The sequence below is a fragment of the Podarcis raffonei genome, chromosome 7 (assembly GCF_027172205.1).
Source record: "Podarcis raffonei isolate rPodRaf1 chromosome 7, rPodRaf1.pri, whole genome shotgun sequence".
NCBI classification, from domain to species: domain Eukaryota; kingdom Metazoa; phylum Chordata; class Lepidosauria; order Squamata; family Lacertidae; genus Podarcis; species Podarcis raffonei.
This window is the reverse complement of record NC_070608.1, coordinates 81,596,976-81,618,034: the sequence shown is the minus strand read 5'-3', so window position 1 is coordinate 81,618,034 and position 21,059 is coordinate 81,596,976. Positions and strand designations below refer to the sequence as shown.

Sequence of the window (21,059 nt, the reverse complement as noted above, 5' to 3'; positions counted from 1 at the left end):
CTGCTACAGAAGTAGTAACAGATTAGCAAGCTTCTGAAGGAGAAGATTAAAGGCTTAGCCAATTAAAGACTATAATAAAATAAATTTTCTTATTAGTGTACAGCATATTGTTTTAGTCACACAGCTGTCAAAATTGTTCTCAGTTAATTGTGGTAGACTTGCTATTTAGAATCTGAACATTTTAAAAAAACTGTTACATAGCATATTAACAATAACATTATTGTAAATCAACTGTGTTTCATGTATTAATTTGACAGTACCCAAATTCCTTAGATTATCTACAATAGATTATAGATAATCCCCACTACCAGCCATTGACCAAGCAAATTAGCAGCCCCTGTGATAACTTTTAAATATAAATCTTGAGAATTCTGATCAAAGGTCTGCTATATAATTTGTATGTGTGCTAATGAATGTAAAAGGCTTTAAACACACCAAATTTGCTATAGAAAGTCTAATTAATTTATTGCATGGCCTCTATGCTTTCAGCAAACTAGAATTCTGTGGGTCAAGAGTAGACAACATGGTGCCCTCCAGATACTCCTCGATTACAGCTCCTGTCATCCTTGGCCTTGGGCCGTATTGGGGCTGATGGGAAATGTAGTCCAACAAACATCTGGAGGGCATCCTATGGATTCTCCCCAATTGTGGTGACTAAGGTGCTAATTTCACCAGTGTCTCTCATGTATATTTGTGGTGCATAAAATACTAGCAGCACTTACAGGACATATTTCTGAAAGAGGAAAGAAACAACTGTGGAACTATGGTTTGCTAAAATAAAGCAAATGTAAATGATAGACAAGTTCACCAGTGAGCACTAAATGATCAATATTAATGTAGTACAGTTTCTGTTCCTTGAATATGAAGAAGATAATACTTTGGGAGGAAAATGTGCCTAGAATGGGAGTCTTAAATGTATGTTGCACAAACTGAAATATAAATTAACTCCGTGGACCCCCTAGCCACTTTCAGTCTGTACTATTTATCTATCTTCCATGCCTTCTCTTTGTCACTTTCTCTTAAATCTTCCACATCTCTTTTACTTTTTCCCTCCCAGTCTCTATAAGATGGCCATGGTGCCATTTGTGTGACCTACTTAGGTCAGGTCACAGCTCTGAAGGTCTGAAGATGAATGTGTTAAGGTATTACCTTGATTACACTAATCTTAAAAATAGTATAATAAATGATCCGCATTAGCTGCCATATAGGTGTCATCACCACAATTCATTACAGTATTGCATTTCTGCAGCAAATGACAATGCTAATCTGGCACGGTTTGATTATGCCTGTCTAAAATCTCTTCCCTAAAAGTTTTGCTATGACTTCTTATATTTGCAGGAAGATGGACTTAAGAAGGGTTAAGTGAATAACCACAATTTTTGTTCCCTAAAAGAGACGAGCAGATAATATTTTCATTATAACTCATTGCACTTTCAGAGCAGTCAATTATGGGTTTGGCTGCAAGTCCTAAGAGGAGTAGAACATTTGATTTAAAACTTAAATATAGCTGAATTACATGGTAATGGTGACTGTAATGTAAGAGTGACAAAGCCAGCTCAACAACCCAACATGATCACCACAGTAACATTTAACTTAAATAAAAGGGAATTGCCATAAAACTAAAATACCAGTTAGAGGTAAATTATAAGGTAGACTTGCAAACATCATATACACACAAATACCAGAAGACTTTAAAACATCATGGTATAGTCTGAAAAGAAATGTATTCCTGAAAAAAATAAAAATAAAAAATAAATAAGTATTGAAAGAATACACCCTTTAAGAATAATTGATTAGTCAGAGCCATTTGTTAAGGAGATGCTCATATGCAGAAGCTTTGGGGATGCCAAACCTGAAACAAAACCAGGATGCAAAAACCTGAAGCTACCTTTCAGAAAAATAACGCAGTCTAGGACCAAAACCCCTACTTGCCCACAAAGTCTCATGCACAATAATTTTGCACATATGCTGCTAGAATTTCCAGAAGCAGAGGCCAGCTTGCAAGGGCAGGGAAGCAACATTAGGAACATGAAGAACAGCTGAGCCATCCCTTTGTCCCTGAAGTGTTTATTGCAGGGAGGGACTGGGGCACAGAAAAAACCTTCTGAGCCCAACAACCCTGCAAGGTTTTTTTGCGCACCCTAGTTAAGACTGCTGCCAGTCTCCGCTAAGATAAGCATTTATTTATAATGTTCACAGCCTGCATTTTGTGGACAGCCTCTCTACTACGTTTTGTAAGGGGGTTCTCAATGTGTTCCTTCTTCCCAGTCTGTTCTCAACAAGACTTGTGTGTGACGCAAACTTAATTATGCCTCCTTATTCCCAGAGTCCTCTTTTGCTGCTAGAGGATCTGCCCTTTTACTTACCTATGCCCTTTTACTTCCCCATATCTGTGGGTTTACCCTCCAAATTTCAGTGCTTTAAAAAATAAATATCACCATACACATCCCCTTAAAAAAAATATTGCATGGGAGTGGAAGAGCGATGACAAGGAACAGAGAGTCCTCCTTTCCCCTGAATTCCTTGTTTGTTTGCACCATATAACACCACAGTTAGAGTTTTTGAGAATATCCAATAGGCCTTGTACATTCTCAGAGGTAATATTGCCATCCTATATACACTTACTTTGGTGTACCTAGCTTACCTGTGAGTAGACATTCGTGGGATTACAGGGTTAATCTAAATGCAAAAGAGTCAATTTCTGATAAACCCTCTGCTGCTAAAATTATATGGAAGTTGGAGGCAAGAAAAAGATTCCCTGCTAGATTCTTATGCCAGAAAGAATTGCCCTGAGAATATTTTAAAAAGTATAAGTTATTTCAGTTTTATCTATTTAACTCCTCCCCAAACCCAAACACACCCTGAGATAGGCAGCAGACCGGGGACAGCTGGGAGGGGTGGCACATCTGGGCTCCCAAAAAGCGCTCCTTTTGCCACCTCCCGTGCTTGTCACCTGCAGCTGCTGCCTAGAAAGTGTGGCAAAATATCTCAGGCTGGCTCTGCCCTGAGTTGCTCTCTCCTTTTTCCAGTCTAACTGTTCTCTGCATCACCTTAGGTGTAGGTGTTGCAATGAGTCAAATGGGAACAGTATGTAGGATTCAGGCTACAAGCTGAACCTTCCATCAAGAAATAAACCTTTCTGGACTGCAATGGTAGTCTGGCCAGACAGGTTTAAAGTGAGAGGCGAGTGCCCTTACCTGACTGGTTGGGACAGATGCAAGGAAGAGATATGATGCACCTGTTTCTATTAGAAGAACAATTCAGGTTGTCTCTCAAAGCTATCCCCATAGCTTACATCCACATTTCCCTTCCAACTGCTTTCACATGGCTCTGTTCGCTCTGCCTCCAACTGTCACCATCTGCCATCCTTCCAATCCTTAATTTATTTTTACATTTGTCTATATCAGGGAAGCTGTACGCCGGCTCCCTCGGCCAATAAAGCGAGATGAGCACCGCAACCCCAGAGTCGGCCATGACTGGACCTAATGGTCGGGGTCCCTTTACGTTTACTATATCAGGGCAGTGTACAAAATATAAATCATACAACATTGATAACAGCTGGCATGCAGTTAGAATGACAATTCACCACCACTCTCGTAGCAACGAATTCTACACTAAAGGGGCCACACCACTTCTCTCTACCCCTAAGGCTATGTACAATTTCCACTACCATTCTCTGATTTCCCTGCTCTCTCTGTGCGTAAGCTCACTGCTGCAGAAGAATATGTATGCAGCAAGCCTTCTGTGGAGAGTGGCAAGTAGGAGTTGAACCTGGAGTAAAAGGCAGGCTGCTGAGAGATGCTGGATACTGTGGGGATGGAGAATATTGAGTGAGAAACAAAGAGGGAAGGTAAGGATGGGAGGGGAGGAAGTTCCACACAAAATCATCTGGGACTGTAAAAAGCAACTTATTGGCTGGAGGAGAAATGAGTAGCATTGGTCCTGAAGGTTCACATTATGTGCCTTCTGGGAAGCAGCAGTTGTATGAAGCATTCCTATATCAAACTCTGAGCAACACGTGCAGATTCCACAGTGCAAACCACGAATGAAAAAACTGCTGCTGGTATCATTATCTTAACTTGGAGCACTTGAAAATGTTCCAGCAGCCAAGTCACTTTTAGAAGGGCTGTTGTTTTATGTTTAAAGATTATGGCTCTCATTGTGTACTCTCCCGCCCACTTTTCTGTGTAACAGGACATCTGACCTTCACTCAGTTATTGAGACTGTATCTCTTAAAAACAAACAGATATAAATAAACCTTCAGTTGCAGCAACCCTAAAAGCTATTGAGTCTTATCACCTATGTGCTACTTGCTAGCTTCTGTTTTAACCCTTCCACTCTCTGGTAAGGCAGTGGAGTTGGTCCTCACTATTATTTCTTGCTGGCCGTCACACACAACTGTGCTATTATGTTAAGGGTACCGTATTTGTCGCCTTCCTATGACTTATGGGATTCCATAATCTTTATGTTTTGCTGCCCTGAGATTTATGGGTATAGAGCGGTATACAAATTTAATATTTAATCATTTAATAATAATAAATAACCTCTTTGCTTTCTTGTACTTTTGAAAGCCACAGTTAGCTTCTAGTCTCGACTTGTATTGTGGAACTGATGCTTATCATTGCTGTTTTCTAGCTGATATTTTAATTGCCCTGTAAGTATTTTATTGATACGGATTTCCTTGTTGTCTGGAAACAGCTTTGAAGTCATATCTGGCAGAAAGCACCATATAAAAACCTTAAACAAGCAAATACTGTGGAATAATTGCATGGTGACTAGCTCTGCATGTGGGGGGGGGGGGGCTTAGCCACAGAAAAGCCACAATGAAGAACCTACTACCAGCTTCTTACTTTCTGTGAGGATGCTGTGTCACTGGGTTTTACAGATCACCTTTAGCATCAGTAACATCTCTGTCCTGAGATAATTGCTGTTAGCTGCTATATCGATGAAAAATATGAGCATCTCTGATCTGTGACTTTTGACGGCTAGTCCCAGTTATTATTCCCTAATGAGGGGGGAGAGATGCACCCCATATGGGCCCAAATGCATGTATCCTTTGCTGCTTTTGATGCCCCACATACAAAACCCTCTCACATTCAGAGCAAGCTTGGGCTTGCTCTCCTGGGTGTTGAATCAAGTCAAGGTGCGCATGTGTGTATTTGTAGGGGTGTGTTTTGAATCAAATAAAGGGGGTGTTGAATAAACTCAAGGGCTGTGTGTGTATGTGTGTTGAATCAAGTCAAGGTGTGTGTGTATTTGTAGGGGGGCGTTGAATCAAATAAAGGGGTGGGGGGATGTGGAATAAACTCAAGGGCTGTGTGTGTGTGTTGAATCAAGTCAAGGTGTGTGTGTATTTGTAGGGGGGTGTTTAATCAAATAAAGGGGTGGGGGTGTTGAATAAACTCAAGGGCTCTCTCTGTGTGTTTGTGGATGTTGAATCAAGTAAAGGTGTGTGTGTGGGGGGGTGTTGAATCAAATAAAGGGGGCGTTGAATAAACTCAAGGGCTGTGTGTGTGTGTTGAATCAAGTCAAGGGGTATGTGTGTGTGTGTAGGGGGGTGCTGAATCAAACGAAGGAGGGATGTTGAATAAACTCAAGGGCTCTGTGTGTGTGTTGAATAAAGTCAAGGTGTGTGTGTGTGTTTGTAGGGGGATGTTGAATCAAATGAAGGGGTGGGGGTGTTGAATAAATTCAAGGGCTCTCTGTGTGTGTTGAATCAAGCCAGAGGGTGTGTGTTTTTGTGTGTGGGCCAGTAAAGGGGAGTTGAATTGAAGCTCAAGGGCGCTGCGTGTGTGTGTGTGTTGGGGTTGGGGCAGCCCTGGGCTCCCCCTGCCCCTCGCCGACGCCGCGTTCAACAAAGAGCAGCTGAGGCGGGAAGCGCCTCTCTTCCCGCCTTTCCCCTCTGAGGCAAAGGCTCCCCTCACGTGAGGCGCGGCTCCCGCCTGGCAGCGCAGGAGCTCCCGGCGGCCGCAACGGCAGCGCCGGCGCTTGAGGGGGCCGGCCAAGGAAAGAGAGGCGGAGGTGTGGGGGAAAGAGCCGCAAACTCTTCCCGCCGCCGCGGCTGCTAACGCGGGTGGGCGGGGAAGGAGGGCGGCGGCCGTGTGAGGCTCGGCGCGGCGGGACCCGGCCCGGGAGCGAGTTGCCATGCCCACCAACTTCACGGTGGTGCCCGTGGAGGCGCCCGGGGGCGGCGGCGGCGAAGAGGGCCCCGGCGCCCAAGCGGGGCAGCAGCCGGAGCACGCGGCGGAGGAGCCGGGCGAGGGGACCCTCGGGCGGCCGCAAGAAGCGCCCCTCGAGAATGGCCGCGTGGAGCCCGGGAGCCGAGGCGAGTGGTCGCGCGTGGTCCTCGGGATGTGTGTGTGGTTCTCACCCCTCACCCCCGTGTGGGTGGCATATGCGTGTTACAATGAGGTAAAATGAAGGGGGGGGGTCGTGTGTATGTCCAGGGGAAGGGGCACTTCCCTCCCCCCTCGGGACATTTTTAACGTCCTGTGGGCGCAGGTGGATTTAAGGGGAAGAGGCACAAACTTCGGTTTCGCCCACACTCCCGGAAGGAACTGGAGGAATCTGGGTGTCAACTACGAACCCAGGTTTAGTGTATCTATTATTTCTTTTTGGGGGGGAGGCTACCAAACGCGGGGTGGGCGCTGCAAAACTTTGGAAAGTACCCAAAACTTCGTGGCTCGTAGTTAATGAAACTAGGAACTGTGGGGGGCGGGGAGCTTGGCTTTGTTCATTTTTTATTCTTTATTTCCCAGCACGTGTGCATGCAGGTAAGTTGTGGAGAACTCGCACAGATAATAATGCTCCGGGGAACCTGCGAGTCTGCCCGGCAGGTTGTCCTGGCGAAAGTTCCGCCGTGGGGATTTGCAACTCCCATTGTTTGCTCTCGCCGGTCCCACAGGTGGCCTTTCCCTCTCCTGGCAGCGGATGGAAACAAGGAGGAGCCTCGCCAAGCCTGGGCGTTTCCGGCGCTTGCTTTTGTCAAAACGAGCCACGGTATTGTGCATTTTCTCTGGAAAGCGAAGCCCCGTTTCTCATTGCTCCACCTCCATAAGCAGGTTTCTTAAGGGAATTTTTAGAGGGAGCACTATCAGTTAACAGATGGGAAAGGTTAGGAAGCAGAAAGCAAAGTTAATTTTGTTTTTTTTGGGGGGGGGGAGTAGTAGTTAGGAGTATAGGCAAGGTAAATCGGTATGTTTCCGGAGTGTACCTTGTCATGTTGCAGTGGGAAAGAGGTGCTGTGTTTTTTAATATTCCCATATGTAAAAGACATATTTACATATGGCATCCGTCTGATTCAAGTCAATGGAGGAGGAGTGTGCCTTTGGGGGTGAAGCTAAACCATTGGGAGAGTTGCAGCACCTGCTGTGGCTCTAGAGACGGATAAGGGAGAGACATGTTTTGTTTCAGCTGGGGCAAATGAAGGCGTCCGGTTGTGCTGCTTCAGGTGCACCATGGCGTTTACTCTCTCTGTACTCCTCTGTACTCCTCCCAGTGGTCATTTCTCCTCTTAGTCATGCTGTATGCCAGCTCCCTCGGCCAATAAAGCGAGGTGAGCACCGCAACCTGAGAGTCAGCCACGACTGGACCTAATGGTCAACGGTCCCTTTACCTTTACTGCTCTGGATACACGACCTGACTGTGTGCAGGCACTGCTGTCATCTGCAAGAGATTCCCACGTGGCGGGGTTAATGTTGCCAGCCTTCATGTCATGTTTGCAGACGTCTTTGTAACATAGAGTTGGTCTGCAAACGGGCCTGATGCTTGGATGCAGAAAGGGTTCTCCTTGATATGCTACTTCAGGGAGCTTTTTCCTTTTGAGGAAAACCTTCTGGGAATGTTCCAAAATAGGCCCTGACCTGCAGTCTTTAGTATTGTGTAGAATGTATTCCGCTCTATCATTTATGTAGACAACTGTATATATGTTGTGGAATGTGGTGGTAGGGTCTTGAGGGGTATACCACTTCATAATTTTTGAACGATTCCCTGTATTTAAAAATAACTCATTGCAAGTAGAAAACTAGCACTTCAGGGGAAAAGGTTCTAGCCCAGTCCCATCTGTGCTGTGCTAGTTTTCTTCTATATACTTTAAAAATGTGATTCCCCAATTCTAGTGTGAAGTGGTGCAGTCCATTCTACTATTTCATTTCCAATACCTTCTACATGCTTAAATTCAGCCTGAACAAATGACTGAGGCTGCATATGCATACTTTAAAATCACATTTGAAGCACATTGCCTCCTAAAACAATTCTGGGCACTGTAGTTTACCTGCCACAGATTTACAATGACCAGCAACCCTCAACGGACTGCAGTGCCCATAATTATTGCTGGGGTGTGTGTGTGCTGTAAAGTATAGTGTGTATGCAGCTTGAGTTTGAGGCTTAGTGTGGCTGAAGAGGAATCAGCACGTGTCCTGAAGACAAAGGAACTGAATAGCATAGGTGCAGAAAAAGCTGAGGGAAAAAGAGGGAAAGAGTGGAGAAGTTTGAAAGAAACACCCATGCAAGTCTAGAAAAAATATTTACCTAACTTTCTCCAAAAGGACAAAGCGAGAGAACAGACAAAAATAAGAGGAATAGGACTGGATATGAAGTGGTTTGAACAATTGGCCTGAAAGTAATGTGGAAAGGCAATATGTTCACAAAAAATTGGGATGGAGCTAGGTATGGCATCTGCTGAAGGCAATTATTGTACCATCTGACTCAGCCTATTGCATTAGATTGCAGCAGTACCTCCCTGGTGCTTCCACTTTGACTACACATACTTGAAGTATATGTGAATAATTCTGGTATGCTTGCCAGCTGATTCCTTTGTAGTTTGGTTGGTTGATCATTCTTCAGTGTGAGCCTAACATAAAGAGATAGCTGGAGAATTCTCCTGACTGTTTTAAGGAGATAGCTAGAGAATTCTCTTGACTGTTTTAAGGAGATAATCTTGGAACCTAGATAAGATGATATCCTCCCTCAGATGGGAGAGGGCAGATGGGTGTGACAAACAGCAGCTGGTAGTTTTGGAGAGGGAGAAGAAGAGAGATGTGAGTTTGCTGAGCACACCCTGTGAATGCAGGGCATCACTCTGAAAATCTGAAGTGATTCTGCTGTCTTTCTGGAGTGTTGTGTTGCCAGTATACGCCGTGCTTCTATATTTGTAAATATTATGTACACCAGAAGGGGCCAGAGTGCACTCGTCCAAAGTACAGTGGTACCTTGGTAGTCAAACGCCTTTGTTGTTGAACAAATCAAATACTGAACGCCGCAAACCTGGAAGTGAGTGTTCTGATTTGCGAACGTCCAACACGGCTTCTGATTGAGTGCAGGAAGCTCCTGCAGCCAATCGGAAGCCACACCTTGGTTTTCGAACCTTTCTGGGAGTCAAATGGACTCCTGGAACGGATTAAGTTCGACAACCAAGGTACCACTGTATTTAAAAAAAACCTGACATTGCTGTTCCTGAGGGAATTGGGGAGTATATAACAATACCTTGGTGCAATCTTATACCTGCTTCCCTGAGGAATCATGTATAAGATTCCACTGTAAGTATATCAAAGGATTTCATATTCACCTCAACCATTCTTACAGCAGCTCTGTCAGGGATTGTGAAGAACACTGAAGGAATTTGTAGCATTATTAAAATAACAAATGCAGTTCAGTGTAAGAAAGTGTGAAGGGATGTACATTGGAGAAGAAAATCCTAACTTAACAAATACCCCAATGGGGTCTGAACTGGCAGCGACTGACCAGGATACAAGACCTCAGGGTCATGGTGGATAACTTGATGAAAATGTTGACCCAGTGTGCTACAGCTGTGAAAAGGTTAATTCTATGTTGGGGATAATTAGGAAAAGGATTGAAAGTAAAACCACAGATATAATGACATTATGGAAATATATGGTGAGACTACACTTGAAATATAAGGGACGCGGATGGCGTTGTGGTCTAAACCACAGAGCCTAGGGCTTGCCGATCAGAAGGTTGCTGGTTCGAATCCCCGCAACGGGGTGAGCTCCTGTTGCTCAGTCCCTGCTCCTGCCAAAAGCAGTTCAAAAGCACGTCAAAGTGCAAGTAGATAAATAGGTACCGCTCTGGCGGGAAGGTAAACGGTATTTCCGTGCGCTGCTCTGGTTTGCCAGAAGCGGCTTAGTCATGCTGGCCACATGACCCGGAAGCTGTACGCTGGCTCCCTCGGCCAGTAAAGCACGATGAACGCCGCAACTGGAGCTAACGACCAGGGGTCCCTTTACCCTTTACCTTTACACTTGAAATACTGTCTGCAGTTCTTATAATTGCAACTCATAAAAGAAATTGTTGAGCTAGAAAAGGGTAACGAAAACGATCAAAGGGCTAGAGCAACTTCCTTATGAGGAAAGGTTACAATATTTGTGATTTCTTTGTTTAGGAAAAAAAGGGGGGTGAGTGACATTTTAGAGGTGGATTCAATTATGCACGATGTGTGGAGAAAGAGAAGTTTTTCTTCCTCTCTTATAATTCTAGAACCCAGGGTCATCGAATGACGCTGCAAGTTGAAAGTTTAGTACAGACAAAAGGGAGGGCTTCTTCACACAGTGCAGTGGAATTTGCTGCCACAAATTGTAATGATGACCACCAACCTGGATGCCTTTAAAAGGGGATTGGCATATTGATGGAGGATATGACTTTTGATTGCTACTGGCCATAATGACTGTGTCAGTTGCTGAAAATCACAATTCTGCTCAGGTCCCATTCTGGTCTTTTTGCTGCCACCACTGTGCTGTCTCTGTTGTAATGATTGTTGATGGTATCTGTCTAATGATGAATTATTATTTGCATTACAGTACTGTACAGTTGTAAAAATGGGTAGAGAGAGGGGCTGAAAGGGAGCTTTATAGAAGTGTCTAGCCCAGGCATAGGCAAACTCGACCCTCCAGATCAGCCTTTCTCTCTTTTTTTTTATTATTAAATATTTATTGGCATTTTCAAGAAACACACAACAAACAAAAACAAGAAATAGACAAAACAAAAAAAACACAAAAATACATAATATTCAAAACTATACAACAAAAAAAATAGAAAAAACACATAAAGTTTCTGGTACTTATTATTCTTAACCTTATTTCTCAGACCTCCTCACACCTCCCCTTCTTGTATTCCAATTTAAATTGTCAGTTCAGCAAGTCCTTAACTTATTTCTTTACCTTAGCTTAAACATTTATTCTAACATACTATTGTTTTACTTTACTTCTTTTTTCCATTTCCTCAATTTATTTTTAACAGCCTTATTTTCAATTAATTTAAAAAGAAAAAACCAATCTTACCTTATTAAAATTACACATCAATACTTATACCTCATTAATTATTCTTAAACCTTTTTCCTAAAGTCGACCAAAATTTCCCTTCCACGATTTACCCAATTTCCTTACCACTAACAAAATATAAAAAGCAAATTATCCTTATGTACCCTTTGGATTCCCAACCTCCACCCACCCTTTTCCCAGTTCCAGTCCCCAACCAATATCCATCAGTCTTTATGTTATTTATTTAGCCTGGAGATCTCACGTCCGAGGCCCTTATATCTCTCTCAGTTCCTTTCTACCGGTCTCTTTGATAGTCCTTGATGTTAAGCCCCAAGTCTCGGAGGGGCTCCGGCCCAACAGAATCCATGTTGCTTCCAGCCAGTCCTCCATACTTAAAAGCAAAGCCTATGGGGTGCTCCAACTCTTGTTTCAAATTTCTTTCAGATCCAGATGTCCCCAAAGCTCCAGCTTTCACCTTCAACAAATTTGTAATCCTCAGGTCTTCAGATCTCCTCCAAAGGGGATCTCTCCCTTTTCCAGACTCCCATTCAGACCAGGCTTTCCACATCCAATTTTTATTGTCCTTTTTTATCATCATGTCAGGCCTCATATTGTAACTCTCCTTTGACTCCTGCAAATCTCCTGCTCCTCCTTCATTTTCTTCAAAAACAACATATTGCTCCATCGTATCTACACTTTCAGTTTCATTTATTTGTTCAGTTGAATAGGCTTCCTGTTTCAAGTCCTTATCAGGCTCAAAACTGTTGTTTACTGTCCAGTGTAGTAGTGATACCTCTGTAGACAAAGCATTGTATTCATCTTGCAAGTTTCCCAAGAGAACGAGTGCTCTGTCCAATTCTGCTTGGATTTTACATACTCCAGCCATTTTTGTGATGTAATGTCCCTATTACCCCTCTAGGGGGGTTTTAGTTCCTTAATGTTCCTTTCAGCTCAAAACCAAAAGTCCAGTTATTTTGTATCAGCCCTCCTTATTTTCAACAAGTTATACCAAATAAACCAGCAAAAACAGCAGAAACAATGTTCTCTTTTTCCAGCTGACAACTAGCTGACTAACAGCTCACTTGACAGCTGTCAAAATCTTCAATGCAACAGGCTTTCTCATAGGACGTTCCCGGGACTCGGGGGGGGGGGGTGAAACTTCAGCTCCCAAAATTCTTTTTATCCTCCAGTAAATCTTCTTATAGTGTCAAAACCGTGAAGTCAGGATCTTTCATTAAAAAACAAGAAACAGATTCTCTCGACCTTAGCTGCCCAGTCCTTTGCTTTAAATTGTTTACAAAGAGGGGGGGGGTGGACTTCCTTTTTAGCCCCTTCCCGCTCGTACCAAATCCAAAATTAAAAATTTTTTAAGGTTCCAATCTCCGTATTACTCACGGGTTTATGTTTTAGAGTCCAATCGGTCTTGGAAGAAGTTGGCGCTCTCTGTCAATGGCTTGCGGCTTCACTCCGTAGGCGAGGGAGTACTCTCAGCACCACGCCTCACCCTGCCTCCGTTCCGGAGCCTTTAAAAAGGCTCCGTCGCGGATTGGGGGGGCGCAAATGGTGCCCGCCGAGTCTCTGTGTTCACAGGCATCCGCGCCTGTGATTTTAAGGGTCTCCGCTTCGCCGCAGCGGCCAGACCCAGACGCTACGGAGCCGATTCCCTCCGGAGCTCGGAGGGAATCCACCATTAAACAATGGCGCCAACCCGGAAGTCCTGCAGATCAGCCTTTCTCAACCTGTGGGTCCCCAGATGTTGTTAAACTACAACTCCCATCACCCCTAGCTAGCAAGGCCAGAGCTCAGGGATGATGGGAGTTGTAGTCCAACAACATCTGGGGACCCATACGTTGAGAACAGCTGCTCCAGATGTTTTGTGACTACAACTCCCATCATCCCTGACCACTGGTCCTGTTAGCTAGGGATGATGGGAGTTGTAGTCCCAAAAACATCTGGAGGGCCGAGTTTGCCTATGACTGGTCTAGCCAGAGAACAGCAAAAGAACAACATGCTAACAAGAAGCAAGGTATGATGGGATTTGTCAGCCTGAGTCCCTGCCTCTTTCCTTTTATTTTATTCCTGTTACTTGAGGTTACTTCTGGTATAGGAGGAGAAAAGCCCCTGAGAAGACAGATTGTGAGAAGGAAAGTTAGGGTGAGGGGAGATTTTAGCACCCTCAACCCGCACTCCATTTGTTCTGAAAATTGTCCAGTTTAACTAAATGGAGATGTTACTGTCATGTCTGGTTTGGCTTTGAATCTATTGCAGAATGCCACCAATGTTAACAGGAAATTGCACAGATCAGGGAGAGTCTGATCTTTTTGCAATGATAACAATCAGTGGTTGGTTGTTTATTCAGTATTCTCACACAGATTCTGTTTAGGTCACTGCTGCTTGTGTCTTTTATATCTCTTCCTTCCTTCCTTGTAACCTTTCTCTGTTTATCTTTCCCCTTGTCTTTGTTCCTTTTTCTTTTGTGTTTCCTACCTGCAAGAATTCCCATCTCCCTGCGGGTTCTAGGCTCATTCTTTTTTCTGTTCTCCACTATCAGAACTTAGTTAGCTAGCAGTGAAGTGCTTTAATTAAAATTTATAGATGAAATTTTCAAGTACAGTGATATAAAGATACTATTTTATGACATTTTTGTTGGCCCTAATAAAGGCATCACCTGATTGTGAAATACACATAGAGCTCATTTTTTAACTGTCCTGACACCTGTGGCTTTTGCTTGGTTTATATCAGGGCTATTCTGTTTTTGATGGATTTTTTTGGGGGGGTGGGGAGTTTAGAATATTTGTAATCTGAATATGTTCTCAGGATTATACAAAATATACAAAGCAGGGGGATCAGACCTACAGGTTTAGAGACTCCTCTGAAAGAACTGGGTGGAGTGGAGGTAGAAATAAACACATCAGTAAACCTAAGCTGGCAATTCCACACACCGCTGTCTCTTAAAAAGAAGAAAAAGGTTGGATAGAAAGTGGGAAGATCCCTTCTCCTCTTCAGAATTTTTTTTAATTAATTAATCTTATTAATTTTAGTCTTCCTCATATGTAGAACGCCAACTCAGATTTTGTGATGGGTTTTAGAAGTTGTTGGATTGCTCCCATCCCATTATTGTAAGTGCAACATGCAAGGCAGGCAGGGGGAGGGGAAAACATTAGCCCTGCATTTGCAAGCAAATTTGCAGATGTTTGCAAACTTCTGTGCTGAAAATGTTGAAGAGAAATAGGCATTACTTTTCATCTGTATTGGGGGATGTTATATGATAATGGCAATTATAATTCTATATGCTAAATACTGAAAGGAAAGAGAAAACCCAGAATTGAGAGCTGGGAAAAATAAATACAAATATGCAATTGTTGGTGTAAATCAGGGGTCAGCAAGGTTTATCTTGCCTGGGCCGGATTGGTCCCATGCAGATCTCTCCGTGCGCACGTGAGCGCACGTGATTTTCGGCGTCTATACGTGCGCAGACATGATTTTCGGCATCTACAAGTGCACAGTCATGATTTTCAGCTTCTGCATCTGCGCAGACACGATTTTTGGCTTCTGCATCTGCGCAGACATGATTTTCAGCGTCTGCACATGTGCAGACGCCATTTTCATCACTGTGGAAGCGAGTCCCCACGCTGCGCTGCGCCGGTTTTTCAATGTTCTAAATAGGTTTTTATTTTATTTTTAGTTGTGCTTTTTAATCACAGAAATGTGTCATCTTTGGGAGGAATGGTAGTATATAAATCTAATAAATAAATACCTGTAAATATTACCCAAAATCCATCAAAGAAGCCCACTGATTTCATTCAAATTCTGCTGGATTTCTGCCACTATCATTACAGTTCAATTGGTTATGTGTATTTTCAATCAAATTGCATTGTAACAACAAAAACATAAACCCAATACATGTGCAGTATTGGCATGTAATCACACAAGAAAAATGTTGTGGAGTTCTTGTAGACAGTACTGGAAAATCCCACTCTTGCAGTATAGGAATGAGTGGAAATTGACAGGCAATGGTGAAGAACCTGTCTTTGCTTATTGACTAGCCACAAATCTCCCTGCTGTCTGGGAGTGGTGTTGCTCATGGCTGCATGCAAGTTGTGAAGATATGGCTAGAAGTGTGAAGTATGACTGTCTTGTATTAGTCAGTGAATAATTTGAAATACTCTTCAGTTTTTTTCAAGGGTTTTTCCTGTCTCTAAGCTTCAGAATATGCCATAGATTAGATATCAATGTAAGAATATACTTGCTACATCAGACCAGTGGCACTTCTAGTTTAGCATTTTGTTTCCAACAATGGCCAGCTAGATGCTTCTGAGAATCCCACAGGTTTTGCATGAAAGCAGGCACCAGTCTGCCTTCATGTTTTGCCCCTCAGCAACTTGTTTTTGGAGACCTGCTGCCTCTGAACTGCAGGTGGTCTTTCGTAGACTACTAAACTAGGAATATGAGGAACTACTTTTAAAGCCGCCTAAGCCAGTGGTTACTATGGCATCTTGTTGCAGCGGATTGTATTAATTGGTTATGTGTTGTGTGAAGAAATACTTCCTTTTCTTCACTGAATTTATTTTTAGCCCAATGTGTATTACTGTATACTTGCCTACAACTTCTTCTGAGGAGGAAAGAGGTTCTGGTGCTTTGTCCTTCTTCCTCCTCCATTTCTCAAGAACCATGTCTTCTTAAGAGTAAGTGGCACCACACAATCTGCTTTTTACTACTTTCCCATTTCTTATATTTTGTAACTCTCCCCATGAGTTCCAGCTGCTCACCTTGAGCTACTACTTAGACTGGACAACTTGTGTAGACTTCTTTGTCCTTTCATGCCCCTATATTCCTGCCTCACTCCCTCTTTGCTTGCTTTTAGACTCACTTCCTATCTCTACCAGGAGCAGGCTGCGTGCAGGGACTACAGTCATACCTCGGGATGAATATGCTTCTTGTTGAGCGTTTTCGGGTTGCGCTCTGCGGCAACCCGGAAGTAACAGAACGCGTTACTTCCGGGTTGCGCCGCTCGCACATGTGCAGACGCTCAAAATGACATCACACGCATGGAAGCAGTGAAACGTGGCAGGCGCAGACGCGTGTTACATTCGCTTCAGGATGCGAACGGGGCTCCGGAACAGATCCCGTTCGCATCCAGAGGTACCACTGTACCGGTAATTTCCCATTGCTCAGCTTGGCAGCCTTGATAACAAACTTCCTTCCCCTTTCAATTAGTCTGATCAAGTGCTCCTGAAGATACAGATTGGAGTGCATGGAATTAAGATTAAGACCTCTGGTTTTGGTGCAGCTGACACTTTGGCTGTTCAGAGGCTGTTACTCCCAGCTTTCTCCATGCCTATACCACAGCACTTCAGTTCCCTGCAAGTTTACTTGTTACTTGTTTTAAGAGCTGTTTGTGGTGTCCAGGATTCTTTGTGTTGCTACAACTGTACATATCTTTTTAAAAGATTGTGGAACTTGAAAAGCAGAAGAGAGCTAATTGGGCCCATTGATATTTTAGATCATGTAGAAATGAGATTATTTCTTTGTATTACTGTGACCTTATAAGGAAACATGCTAAACCCTTTCGGTTAATGCTGTTCGAGTGTACCTTGACTGTGAAGAAAAGCAAACTCTTGAATTTCTGAGTACAAATAAATCGTAGAAAATATATTTTTGAAAATGATGGGCATTTTGATCTGTGTACAGTATATTTACAGTGTCTGCCTAGATAAAATTTTTGGTTTGGTTACATAATTTGAGGTTTGTTTATCATTTTAAATTGATTTTTTAAATTAAAAAGTAACTTGATTAGCAATGAAAACTTTTAAACTGGTTCTGAGTTCATTCATTCATTTATTGACTCAGAGAGGCAAACCTCAACAGGCTTACCAGGAGCAGAAATTGATTGCAGTATTTTATTGTAGTGAAATCTGGAAAGAATAACCAGCTTTGATTAGAGTTGTTAATCAAATTGTTTGTGATTTCAGTGAAGACCTTTGGACAAAGATGTAAGCTCAGTGGTGTGGAAAGGTGTTTTTTTCAGCACTGTCCAATTGAGTGATCATATTGTTGATGTGAAATAAACTCCAGTGGTAATCAAGAGATCAAGCACTTTCGAGTTTTCTAATTATGCATTTTCAGTGAGTTTTCTAATTATGTATTTTCAGCCCATTCTAAACATAGATATAGCTCAACTTCTTGTCTAGTTAAACATTCTGAATGTTTGTTTTCTTATTTAAATTAGCTTCTGATAGAACATAATTTGGTAGGAGTAGCTCTGGAATAGGTTGCTAAAGGGCTCAGTTTATGATACATTGTTTTTACTGTATCTTAAAATAAATGTCTATTTTTCCAGGGCATATTCTTGATTCTCTGCCGTGTCACATGATAATAATTCAAGCTTTGGAGACTGTTAATTTTTTTTTTTTAATAATCCATACAGAAGGTCTTTGTTGTTAGGATTTGTCTTTACAATAGACTCTTTTAATTCCATAGAGAAGAAAAAGTACAGAAGAAATTTTTCTTTACTATTCTGGGAAAGATACGGCAATTCTTTCTCTCCCCACCCTAGCTCTTAATTCTGTAACTGATATTTAAGATTTTGTATTGTAACACTTCCCACATCTTCATACTCCCTATCTCACGGGTGTCAAACACAAGGGCCGCGGGCCGAATCCGGCCCTCCAGACCTCGTCATGTGGCCCGTGTAGCCGCCGCCGGCCGCCAGCCTTCACCTTTTATTGTCGCTTCTTCTTTTTTTTGACACAAGAAAGCCGCCTCTTCAGCACATGCGCGGCAGCCTACAAGCCAGAGACCGTCTGCCCTCTAGCGCCGCCGGCCGTTCTACACAGGAAACCTCCACTTTACATGCATTCAGGAAACCTCCACTTGTTTTTATATTGAGCGCATGCCGTCCTGTGATGTAACAGATCCAACGGCTGCCTGAAACCTTCTCTCCTGTACTGTAAGTCCTACAGATACAACCGGCCCTTTGAGGGTGACCAAACTGCTGATGCGGCCCCCGATGAATTTAAGTTTGACACCCCTACCCTATCTGATATCCCGAAAGCCAATTCAATGACCTACAGCTGGTACTGCCTCGGCACAGTTAGCATTCCACTTCCTATTGGTCAGCTGCAAGATCAAGGGCCTTCTTGGAGCTCTTTTTCCAAGTCCATCAACAGCCAGTACCCTCCTCTTCCCAGACACTTGTCTTCTGAGGAAAGGAAATGAAAGGTGGGATTACAGAATATGGGGCTGGGTTGTGTTTTGGAATGTCTCTGGGGAAGTCAAGTCTACTCCTAACATTGCCTCAGTATACTAATCACATCTCATATTTTCTCTTCATCCTCAGTGTGCTAGTGCTTCTAAGCTTTTGGAGCACACACTCTCTTTGCAGTTTAAAATCAAGACTTGGGGCTTTTAGACATGCTCAGAATGTGGGCTAGCTGGAAGCTCCACTAAACTTAATGGAAGTTACTTCTGAGTAGACATGCAGAGCAGTGTGCTGCAATGTTGATAAAGGAGGAAATAAAAGAAGGAGAAATGGTGGGGGGGATCCCCCAAATGGCTACTTGTAGGGAGAAATATAAGATAAATTTGTCAGGAGCGATTGTGGTGATGAGGGGCATATCTTAATTAACTTAACAAGGTGGTTGTCTCAGCTGAGGTACTTTGCTTGCCTTTTTTAAAAAGTCCTTTGCTTACCTGCTGAAGCAGGACTTGTAAAAAGCTAGCAACAGGCTTTAAAACTTTTTAAGCAGTAAAAAAAATTGAGTAGAGTGTTGCAAGCTGATCGTAATATAGAATAGTCCCTTTCACTTTCAGTTGTGCAATGAAAGTGGGTCAAGGTGGATAAATTTCTGTAAAGAACAGAGGCCTCTTTAAAAGTACATCTTCACTATGTACTACAGCCATGAATGAAGACTGGAGAGTTAGGTGAGAAAATGACCCTGTTACCAAACAGAAGTGGCAGCAGTGTTGAGCAGACCTAAACAGGGACTAAACAGGGATGGGTGGCTTTGTTCTGGCCCCTGCCTGGTCCGCTTGCCTAGCCAGGCTGCAAGACAGTGTGTATTTTTTTTTGGTTTTGTTTTGTTTTTGCATCAGTTTGTCCAGTGAGATACCTGCCTGCAGGTAAAAGTGTTTGTGCTGATTGCAGTTTGGGGCACTGTTTGATTGCTGACTGAGTGAATACAGCTGGAATGGGGTGTGGTCCAGAGCTTGTCTTGCTACAAGAACAAGCTCTCGTGCAGGCAGTAGGGCTGTCCCCAAAGTAGGTGACACAAAAGGGCATTGCTGCTTTGAGACATCACTTTGGGGAGTCACAACCCCCCCCCCGGGTCAGTACAGAACTTTAAAGTTATTACAGTGGTGGAGTTTCCTTGGCAGGGATACTGGAGTGGCTTGCCGGTTCCTGCTCCAGGTGGATCATGTTTGGTCAAAACTCTCCACTATGACCTGTCCATCTTGGGTGGCCCTGCACGGCATAGCTCATAGCTTCTCTGAGTTATTCAAGCCCCTTCGCCACGGCAAGGCAGTGATCCATGAAGGGGGCAGTGACCCATGAAAAAAGCTGATCGCTGAAGAATTGATGCTTTTGAATTATGGTGCTAGAGGAGACTCTTGAGAGTCCCATGGACTGCAAGAAGATCAAACCTATCCATTCTGAAGGAATGGAGCCCTGAGTGCTCACTGGAAGGACAGATCGTGAAGCTGAGGCTCCAATACTTTGGCCACCTCATGAGAAGAGAAGACTCCCTGGAAAAGACCCTGATGTTGGGAAAGATGGAGGGCACAAGGAGAAGGGGACGACAGAGGACGAGATGGTTGGGCAGTGTTCTCGAAGCTACCAGCATGAGTTTGACCAAACTGCGGGAGGCAGTGGAAGACAGGAGTGCCTGGCATGCTCTGGTCCATGGGGTCACGAACAGTCGGACACGACTAAACGACTAAACAACAACAGTGGTACCTTGGTTTATGAACTTAATCCGTGCCAGAAGTCCGTTCTTAAACCAAAAAGTTCTTAAACCAGGGCGCGCTTTCCCATAGAAAGTAATGCAAAATGGATTAATCCGTTCCAGACTTTTAAAAACAACTCCTAAACCAGGAATTTAACATTAATTTTACTATCTAACGAGACCATTGATCCATAAAATGAAAGCAATAATCAATGTACTGTACTATAAAATAAATAATTAATTTTTTTTCTTACCTGCACTGATGATAGTCATTGTTTGGATGGGGGACTTTTATCCATTTCCGCAGTCACACAATCAGTCAATCAGTAGCTGAACTGGGATCCACACAGATTTCTCCCCCCTCCCCCTGCTGTGGGAAATGCTCCCTAGAGCGCGTGCCTTTCACAACAGCATGGGGGGGGTTGCGCTCCCACAAACCAGCTGGCTGGCAGGTGTGCGGCTTCCCTCGCAGCTGCGGGAAACGCTCTCCTCCTGCAGCGGCATGGGGGGAGTTGCGCGCCTGAAAATCAGCTGGCGTGCGCGCAACTTCCCTCCCTCGCGGCTGTGGGAAATGCTGTGAGGACCCTCTTCTCCACTGCCGGACAATTGAAGTGTGGCACTCAAAATAGAAGTGCACCCCTGAATGGAGTATGTTCATATTCCAAAGAAAGTTTGCTAACCGGAACACTTTCTTCTGGTTTTGAAGTGTTTGTGTTCCAAAGAGTTCATGAACTAGGCTGTTTGTAGACCGAGGTACCACTGTATGATAAATACTTCGCTTTATTGCATTACAACATTTAGCAACATCATTACACACAAAATAAACCCTAACCCAGAAGAT

The 21,059-nt window shown here is 43.5% G+C and overlaps 1 protein-coding gene across 5 annotated transcripts in view; it reads left to right on the top strand.

Annotated features, from left to right (window-relative positions):
• The first annotated feature begins 5,911 nt into the window (after nucleotides 1–5,911).
• The window catches only part of SLC12A7 (solute carrier family 12 member 7), a 121,647-nt gene continuing 106,499 nt past the window's right edge, over nucleotides 5,912–21,059 (top strand). For 4 of the 5 annotated variants that reach the window (XM_053397192.1, XM_053397188.1, XM_053397187.1 and 1 more), the window contains exon 1: nucleotides 6,789–6,999. In XM_053397192.1, the coding sequence (XP_053253167.1) occupies nucleotides 6,804–6,999 (196 nt within the window). In that variant the 5' untranslated portion in view covers nucleotides 6,789–6,803. Of the gene's footprint in view, nucleotides 6,326–6,788; nucleotides 7,000–21,059 lie in introns of those variants that run through there. The other variant, XM_053397189.1, reaches the window with a different exon arrangement.